The following is a 10,525-nucleotide window of genomic DNA, read 5'->3' on the forward strand; positions in this document are numbered from 1 at the left end:
TTGGAGTTAAAATAGCAAAAAAAGCTAAAGGATAAAATAAAATTATGGAGTAATAAGTTAAGGCATAATTGGAAAGAAAATAGGAAACAATCCCCCCACACCAAATCAGTTGTTTCAAAAAAGGGTACTTTTCATTGTTCCGGAACAATGGATTTAATAATACAATACAACTAATTTTAATGAAACTATCAAAACAAACATTGTTTTGGGATAACAATACAATACGATACAACGGGGAACAACCATCCAAACAAGCTGTTAATATGTGTCGAAATGTACTGATTAGCAGGTGTATTTTCCTTGTCATCTTCAGATCACCAAATGGAGTAGTTTTCCTTTTACTTATCAATTATGAACATAAGTTATTTTACTAGTGTATCAGCTTTTTGAGTCATATACTTGTTTAATAACATTGTCGTTATACTATTTAATATTCAGAACAATAACCAAACACAATGGCCCTACTAATGCAGTTGCCATTATACTTTACCACATTTATAAGTGTCCACATTCTTTATTTATAGAGTTAGTAAAGACTTCAGCACCTATATCTTTGATTCGAACTATGTGAATGAATTTTTGTTGAAAGGGAGCGCTAACCCCTTTAATGGATACCTTACGCAATATAAAATTTGATTAGTCAGGATCCTAATATGAATACCAAACACCTGGTGTTGAAACACCCCCCCCCCCCTACACACGCACAAATTCTATAACGCACAAGCCACAAGTGTGCCAAATGATTAGTGTGACAAAATTATGAGTCTCCTCGGGAATATTTCATCAGACGAGACTAATCAGAAACAAACAAAAAGAAATGTTATATTGTACGTAATACTTATGAATTATGTCAAGTCAGTTCATGATTTCTGAATCCGGAAAGAACAAAATTTTACAAAAAAAAAAAAAAAATCATGTTGAAATGGTGCGTTCTACTCCTAAAAAACGAATTAAAAAATTTGTCAAGTTGCATCAGAACACCCAAATCAAAGAAAAAGAAGAAAATTAATATAACAAAATTACTGCTGTCATCTCCAACCAACTGGTAATACTTTCATCCACAAATTCCCATTTTAAGTGCACTATAACGAGGATCCCAAACTCTAATCCACTTGTTGAACATGGGTCATAATGGCAGGCTCTGTCAACTAATCTTTGGCTTTGCCTAACACGTTAAGTCTAGCGCCCGATGAAGCCCAGCCAGTGAAGGATGACTGCCAAAAGCAGCACAAGTATAGCCAAGATCATGCCAGGTTTTCCTAAGAGCCAATTTTTCGTCTTCTTCGCGCCTTCCACTCCTCTTTGAATTCTATCGGCCCACTTCATCTACAATATTCGGAAAAAAGGATTTAAAATGTATAAAAGTTGATTACTCACGACATTAGAGCTACCAATGGTTAAAATAGGAGGTTATCATGAACTTAAAACAAAGAGATGAATTAAACTACTCAGTAACCAGACAATTACAAATCCCAGAAAATAATCAAGTTCAGAAAAATTTCTCAAGAACTCAAGCCTACTGTTCAAGTGGATTCTCGCCGTTACATATTCTATTTATATCATAACAAGATGCTTGAATGTTTATAGTATTAAACATCAATATGGCTAGCAAAATGTCAGAAATTTAGTTAAGATAGCCAGTGCTTGTTTCATTAAGGAATCCAACTCATAAAAGCCAAATTATGACAAAACCCCATGATCCAAAGACGTGATTTCAACACATTCTCATCTAAAGAGTTTAAGAATGTGCACCACTTCACTCATATGTGCTCCCTTTCTTAGTGATAAGATCTTTCTCCTACGACTTCCCACACCTCACTAACCATTTACTTTAGACTTGGACCAACACAAGAGAGACTTCGGCCTTTTCGTTCTAATGAGAAAAGTAAGATATTGGTTCTAATGGAAGATGCATTACACGTGCCAATCACATGAATTAGCAATGTGTCATAATAATGCAAAACCGGTCACTGGAAAAAAAAAAAGGCACACCTTCAGAAGAAAAATTTCCTTTGAAGAACAATGTGTCCTAATAATGCATTAGCAATGTGTCATAATAATGCAAAACCGCTCACTGGAAAAAAAAAAGGCACACCTTCAGAAGAAAAATTTCCTTTGAAGAACAATGTGTCATAATAATGAATTAGCAATGTGTCATAATAATGCAAAAAGGCTCAATGGAAAAAAAAGGCAGACCTTCAGAAGAAAAATTTCCTTTGAAGAACAGAGAAAAGGGGGATACAATCACACCAGCATAATTTGAGTAATTACCATTTTTTCCAAGTCATCTGGTGACAATGAAGACATTGCCTGTTGAGCTTTCTCTGCATCTTCCTGACTGAGCTTCAATCCAAATTGTTCACTCATATTAGCCATCACCTCTGGACTCATGCTTTTAATCATTGAAGAGAACATCTGTCAATTTCAGGAACCAAGTGTTAAGGAGTAAATCAACGAAGACCTAGATACATCAGCATAAAAACTGGTAGAGGCACCTAAAATGCAGACGTAGTTAAAGGCACAGCCCCTCTAAAAGCACCCACTCATAAATGGATAAATGTAAAAGGGCAGAGAAGTATAACTAACCCCCACATTTGTATTTGTTAGAAAAAGTAGACTTAAAGTTTTATCAGACAGTTCACAACAAGTGATGAAATATTCTAGATAAAGAACAAATAAGAAATGAAACAAGCAATGATTACTAACTGAACAGGATTTGAAGAAGGGTATCATGAAATTTTTTTATCATTGGAACTCATGGTGCCCTCAATGCATGTGCTTTTTCACATAATTATTTACTTATTCTCTTCAAATATGGATTGCTGAAAAAGTCAAGGTGGAATAGTATCTTAAAACAGTACAACGAAATTAAAACAGAAAAAATTAGTGGAGAAACCAAGGTATTTACAAATTTAACTCAGGACATTTTCAGTTAGCAGTAGGAACATTAGAGAAAATATGAATGTCGGATCTTTAATGATATAGGCAATACTAATACATACCATTACCAAGAAAAAGAATAAAGCCCCTGATATGCAAATTTGCACAAGAAAAGACTAAAGTAAACACCTGTCTCATGGCTGGATCTTTCATTCGGTTTCTCATTTCTTCTTGCAGATCAGCATTTGAGCTTGATAAGCTTGATTGAAGACCATTATTTGAATTAGAAAACCCTTCAGATGAAGTGCTTGCACTTGCACTATCATCCACTTTGAAACTTTCCCTAGTGTCTCGAGGCTTTGACTGCTGATTCGGCCTAGATCCATTAGAATCTATAGTTGTTGCAGCTGATACTGGACTTTTCTCTTTTAACGTAGATGCCATTTCAAACATCTTTTGCATTTCTTCTGGAGACATCTTGCCCATCATATCAGTTGCCATTTTAAGCATGTCGGGTGTTACATTTGGAGGAACCGAACCAGGCCCAAAGTTATCTGAGGAACCTTTATTAAGAAACGAATTTTCTCCTTGAAAGGAGGAAGCCAACTGGACCATTCTTTGTAGTTCTTCCGGTGACATCTTGCCAATAACATTGGAGGCAGTCTTCACCATTTCAGGGGGTATGCCTTCGGCTTTTCCGCCACTGAAGGCAGCCAGGGTGTCTGGATCAGTGCAAGAAATAAAATTCTGGAAGGATCTACAACCATACAACAGAATTAAAAGGTGTATCATTATTGTCTGAGTTATGTTTATACTAAGAAAGACTGCCAACATTGGTGAACACAATCTTATACAAGGAGAAGAAAAAAAAGGAAATGATTGCTATAAAGAAGAAAGGACAATGTGTAGAGCATAGGATTTCTCCTAAGCAAGTGAAATTGATCATAACAAAGAATGACCTTTCAGCAGCACCAAGCAAAGGGAAGAAAGGACAATGGCAATATTAGACACTGCATCTAGACAAGATTTAGCCTATGGCATATCTTAGCAAACCAATGACCTAGATGCCTAATTATGTTTTGCAGTATGAAAATGAAATAAACAAGCTAAGCTAATCGCTGATAACTATAGTAACTCTCTAGTCTTCAACATAAGGTTCCCATAAACTCAACAACACTCATGATGCAAGATAAAAAAAACATTCAAAAGATTAAGGACTGTGTGCATGAAAAAATTTTAAGAGAAAGATGCAATTTGAAGAACATACTACATAATCAATAGTCTAAACCTCAGAAAAAAGAGGGTGGGAAATTTGAGAGTACCAAATAGCATATAGTTCTGTAAGGAAGCAATTTTGCAACGTCATGGTCGTTAATATGCCATTCTTCAACTAAATGACAAGAACACAAGCAAAAGAAGTTCCACACAGACAAAAGCCGATATACGTTTAAAATATGACAGGATAAAATATATAAGGAATTGACCTCTGACATAAAAATCTGACATCAAGAAACAAACCTAATGGATTCTGGGTCATTTTTTAAAGCCTCCAAAGACTCTGAATTTGATAAGGGAGGCCCACCAAGGATTTCACTTTGACTCTTAGGAGGACTGATCGCTTCTCGTGGTTGTGATGCAACACTTTCTGCAGCTTGACCATCCGTGGTTTCAGAAGACACTGGTGGTTCTTCTTCAGTTAATTCTTCAATAACCAATCCTCCTCTACCTGCCCGAGAAAGGAGAACTCAAGTTCAATTAACATGGGAATATTTTTAAATAAAATCCAAGTACAGCTAAAATACAGATATGTGGAAATAACATACGTCTTGAAGCACCACCTTCTTTCACCAATCTTTCTTGGACTCCCCTAAATAAGCAAATAAAACTTCTTTAGCATCTGAAAGCTGATGCGCACTAGAATTTCAGCAGATCTAAAAGGAAAATGGAGGGATACCCCATGGAACGTACATTTACCAGTTATTGTAGAACGTGTAAACAAGAATACCTTAAGACATCAGCAATAGTTTCATCATCAGGTGAGACTTCATGTGCTTTACTCAAGTCAGACACTGCATCCTGTTTATGGTTCAAAATAGAAATGAGAAGAGTTGACAAATATCTGACATTGTAAAGGACTGGAACAAAGAATGAACAATGAGAAAGTCATACAAGAGTAGACAAATACTCACTTCTAGCTGCCCCAGCTCTTTATAAGCTTGACCCCTACGATAAAGGGCTTTGATATTCTTGTCATCATATGCCAGAACCTGCACCAGCCATGTATTAAATAACCACCATAACAGTGCAGTTGAGAATCATATTCAAGTATGGTTCAATCTCAAAGCTGAACGAATATAAGACTTGAATTCAAGTTTTCACTTGGCATAGGTTTTAAGATGAGAGTAGAAAAAGTTTAATATTTAACGTTAATGAGTTAGACTTTCGGGCCTTTAAGTTGTTCTTTTGATATTTCCGAGAATAATTTCTTTGGCGAGAAGTGTAAAAGTGACCTTTAAATTATGAAATATATAATCACATTTTTCTTTTAAGAAGGGAACACTATTCTGGAATAGACCCGAAGAAAAGTGGAAACTCATTTCGGTATAGAATAAACAACCCTCAGCCTTGGACATCTAAAACAGAAAATCCACACATTGATATTCAAATATATAATGAGGAACACAATTGGAGCCGGATGCACATGGTCTCCCACCATGTTATGCAAGAATATAATTTTAATTAGAATCAGTGAACCTCAAAGTTAGGCAAACTTGAAGCACTATCAGAATCAGGCGAACTTAGAGCACTATCTATTACCCCCATACCTCACTACCTTCCTTTATGCAGTCATGGTATTGTCCAGTTTTTAAGTAACACGACATCATGTTCAAGGAACAAGCCAATGAGAGACTCCTGCCTTTTGCAGCAGGAATACTTGACAGATTTTTCTTTGCCTGATAATGAAAGGAAAAGAAATAATCAGAACAGAAACTTAAGTTTGTGCAGGCACAAGCAAATCAAAAAGGCAAAGGTTAGACTTACAAGAGAATATTTCTGCAGGGCCTCCTTAAACCTTCCCTGGGTGTGAAGATCATTTCCCTGCCATTTATACATAGAGATCCTCAAATAAGCTAGAAAGGGAAATAAACCAAAGCTTCCACAAGTACCTCATACTCAGTGTTTAGCAGTTAAATCAAAAGTCACAACAGCCAATTCTATTGCAGTATCACAGAATATAACATTGCATCCAAGACACAAATCATACCAACCAGAGGTAATTATGTTACAAAAATAACTGCTTAGTAAAGATATATAATAACTGTCATAAATCCGGTTAGACCTGCAGCTTACAAGTCAGAAATTATTTATCTCATGCAGAGACAAGAGAGAAAATTTTTGCAAGGTAACTATCGAATTACATAACCATACGTGACAGGGAGTTGTATGCAATGGTATTTTTAAAAACATATTAGATAGTTCAAGCTTGTTTGATACTACAGCTAATTAAAGATGTAAAATCCAGCTCACATGCTCTAAAGAAAGTAACTCTCTTCTTATTGATCATAAGAATGAACATGAACTCATTGAGTTATTGATCTGGTATATAGGTAAATGTTTCCAGTAATTCTGTAGTCTATTATGTAATAGAATAAGCCTTGTATTTTTTCTTTTTAAAGAAAAGAGGAACAAAAACTATCACTTCTTAACCAATAATGTGTTAGATAGTCTAAAAAAATGTGTTAGATAGGATATGTTCTCTATAAAGCCCCAATTTACAGATCCGTACCAGAAAATTTCAAGATAGAACTAAGTGTGCAGCAAAAGAATTATACACATTTGAAACCAAATGATTGCATAAATGGAATTAATGTGCATTTAATCTGTGTAACACAAAATAAATTACCTGCTTTTTCAGCAACTCGGCTCCACTAATTTCATATTTAACCTGTGCATCCATTTGGGCACGCATCGCTGCTATTTCTTCAGGTGATGCATTAGCCATTTTCTTACCAATCTCAGCCATATCCTCTGGACGGGTATGCTTCAACTGTTCCGCAGCAACCTTAAAGTCATCTGGTCTCATGTTTTTCATGCCTTCCGAAGCCATTCTAATTAACTCAGGATTAGACATCATCTGTAAATGAGTAGCGTATCAGGGCCAATAAGAAAAAATTAATCTGAATTCATTTCAAAGCGGAGATTGATCCAATTCCAAAAATTCAAAAGAAAAAATGAAAGACTGACAAATGCTTGGTGATCAGGAGCAAGCATATTTCAGCCACTAAAGTCCACTAGTCCAACTAATTTCATTACCAAAAGTTTGCACTTATTCCAGTCCTTATAACTCCAATTGACCCATTCACGCAAGACACAGTAATTTATTCTTCAAACCTGTCAAACATTGTAATTTTTCGAGTTGTAATACAAGCTTTTCGATTTAGTAACACAAGCTACTACCATCAATTTTCTTTTTGTAGTTATGAGTGCCCGGGCCAACTTACACGCAGCTCGACTATTCCACCGAGTACCTGCAATCTCCAACCAGCAAAGGTACCCAGCCACTCTGCCCGTTAAGGCTTAGGCAGATGAGAAGAAATCAGCTAGTGTTTTTTGCAAGGGGATTTAAACCTGAGACCTCGTGGTTCTCCTCCCATCTACCAAACCCTTAGCTGCTACCAGCCACTAAATCAGAACTTCCAAACCAAAAAATAATCCACAAAAACTCTTTTTTATTCCTTTTTCGAGGGATCTAAATCTGACTGACTATAATTCACCAGTAGCAAGTTATTCCTCACCTTATGCTTTTAATTAACCCATCAGCAAGGTGATGAATAAACCCTTAATGTTTTCCTCTTTTAATTTTCGTAACCCATCATTCAAAATCGTCAAATTGGCCAAAAGGGGCTAAAGTCATTCAAAGTTTAATACTATCTGAATAACAGTAACTTATTCATGCAACCAATTAGAACTCAAATTCAAATATTCCTTTTCTACAAAGAATTACGAATTCAAATTTGAGAAATTTAGCTAAAAGGGTATGGAAGATTAAAGGAACCTGCTGCTGCATCCGAGCCAAATCAGCAGGGGACATGCGACTCATCTGCTCTTGAGCCATTCTCATCAATTCTGGATCCATCATGCCGTTGAACATTCTCCCTAACCCGAAATACACCAATTGAAAATCTGATTGTTTTCTAAATTTCCTAATCAAATTTGAGGGTTGGGTAGACAAAAACTTCAAATTTATCCGAGATTTGACCCGATTCACAAAATTGTTTTATATATAACCGACCGTTGTGTTGTTAAATATATATATATGATCGTGTATGATAGTGATCCGTTCGCGGCACAGGAAGAAGAGGACAAGAGAAGCCCACCAGAAGAGAAGAGAGACGTACGAATGAAGGAATCCTCGAATTTTTATTTTTAGTAGAGGTCTAAAGGGAAAGTGAAGGCCCTCAAACTTTTATTTCTGACGAGCTACACCATTAACTAAATCTGAGGTATACCATGCCCCTCAAACTTTTATTTATGACGATCTACACCATTAACTAATTCTGAGGTAGACCATACCCCTCCATCTTTGAAAGTATATACCCTTAAGGTAAATGTTTTTTTTCAAACAAAAAAAATTCTGTTATAACAATAAAAGAAAAACAAGAGTATTGTAGAGAAAAGTAGAGAGAATAGAATTCTTATTGATATATGATGATTTACAATGGAATAGAACCCTCTATTTATAGGGAGAGGGTGACTTAGCCACCAAGTAATAAACCTAGAATCTCTCTAAATATAGACATTCACCATAAATAAAATTATATTTATAACACTCTCCCTTAAATGTCTATTCAACAGATAATGTGTATCATTAAAATCTTAACTAAAATAAAACCCAGTGGGAAAAAAAATCTAGAGAAGGAAAAAGAGTACACATATCTAACAATACGCCTTTTAGTTGCCTCATTAAAAACCTTGCAAGGAAAACCCAGTACGACAAAACCTTGTAAGGAAAAAAGAGTACAACGCGTATTAACTCCCCATAATGAGAGCATCAATTCACATCCTTGAGTCTTCACATTCCAATCTTGTGCATCATCTTCAAGAGATCGTTGGTAGAGATTTGATAAATAGATTAGCCATATTAACTTGAATGAATATGTTGCACCTTGAAACTATCATTCTTGATAGAAATGTAATGTCTTCATGTAATGTCGTGGAATAGCCTTTTCAATATCTCCATAGAGGTATTCTCGCTATCATATTATCATGCTTATAGTTATAGCAAGATACATATGTGCACAAATTTGTGATAATAATCATTTCGGTATTTTTTAAGACCTTAAAAAGCAGTATCAATAATTCCTCGACTTGCGTGCACAGTCTGTATAATTTTCCTGAAGGTTTTATGTGAAAAATGGATTAAATTATGAACTAGAGCTTTAAAACTCAACTGAGTTAACTTCGGTCAACATTTTTAGCAAACGAACCCGGATAAAAGTTTTGACCATTCCGGTAGTTCCGTATCGTAATTTGGGACTTGATCATATGCCCGAAATCGAATTAGGAGGTCCCTAGATTAAGTTATCGCTATTTAACGGAATCTAGAAATCTAAGGCTAAAGATTCTTAGGTTTTATTGGAGAGTTGACTTTTTGATATCGGGGTCGGAATCTAGTTCTAAAAATTTTCATAGCTTTGTTATATCATTTATGACTTGTGTGCAAAATTTGAATTCAATCGGACTTGATTTGATAGGTTTTTGCATCGAATATAGAAGTTGGACGTTCTTAGTTTCATTAGGCTTAAATGGGGGTGTGATTCACGGTTTTAGCATTATTTGATGCGATTTGAGATTTCGACTAAGTCTGTATTATGTTTTAGGACTTGTTGGTGTATTTTGTTGAGGTCCCGAGGGCCTCGGGTGGATTTCGGAAGATTAACGGATATAAAAAGGCTGCTGAATTTTCTTTTACACCATGTGAACAGTATCCCGTGAATAGTACCCCATGAACAGTGTGAACAGTACCCCATGAACAGTGTGAACAGTACCCGGACAGAATGTTAAGTTCTGGAAAATGGGATGAATCCCATTTTACATTTTTACCAAATTGGAGCTCGGGAAAAGGCGATTTTCGGGAGATTTTTCAGAGAAAACAACGGGGTAAGTGTTCTTAACTTAATTTTGGTTAGATTACCCGAATCTATTACTAGTTTTGGCATTTAATTGGTGATTTTAGTTGGGAAAATCTTGAAAACCCTCTTGGTTTAATTTGAAGATTTGAGGGTCGAGTTGATGTTGGATTTTAGTAAAATTGCTATGGTTGGACTCGTGGTTGGATGAGGTTTCATATTCCGTAATTTTTGTCGGGTTCCGAGACGTGGGCCCCATGGGTAAATTTTTAGTGCAATTTCAGATTTTTAATGAAAAATGTAGAATTTTATATAGAATTAATTCCTATAATTTTTATTGACTGAATCGAATTGTTTATGACTAGATTGAGAATTTCGGGCACGAATTCGCGATGCAAAGGCTTGTTGGAATTTTGAATTGGTTGCAAAGTGAGTTAAGTGTTTGGTCTAACCTTAGCTTGAGGGATTAGGAGTTGTATCTTATTTGCTACATGTTAATTGTGAAGTACGACGTA

General features: G+C 35.6%; 1 protein-coding gene across 1 annotated transcript; it reads right to left on the bottom strand.

The window, feature by feature from the left end:
* Positions 1-802: 802 nt before the first annotated feature.
* On the bottom strand, positions 803-8,283 carry LOC104250039 (outer envelope protein 61). Its single transcript, XM_009806568.2, has 11 exons — positions 7,937-8,283; positions 6,785-7,015; positions 5,923-5,979; positions 5,706-5,834; positions 5,070-5,147; positions 4,886-4,956; positions 4,704-4,747; positions 4,399-4,606; positions 3,070-3,637; positions 2,272-2,415; positions 803-1,326 (listed from the first exon to the last, which is right to left on the bottom strand). The coding sequence occupies exons 1-11, from the start codon at positions 8,030-8,032 to the stop codon at positions 1,180-1,182; spliced, it is 1,773 nt and encodes a 590-aa protein (XP_009804870.1). The 5' UTR covers positions 8,033-8,283; the 3' UTR covers positions 803-1,179.
* Positions 8,284-10,525: the final 2,242 nt, after the last annotated feature.

Source organism: Nicotiana sylvestris, chromosome 6 (genome assembly GCF_000393655.2).
Source record: "Nicotiana sylvestris chromosome 6, ASM39365v2, whole genome shotgun sequence".
Lineage (NCBI taxonomy): Eukaryota > Viridiplantae > Streptophyta > Magnoliopsida > Solanales > Solanaceae > Nicotiana > Nicotiana sylvestris.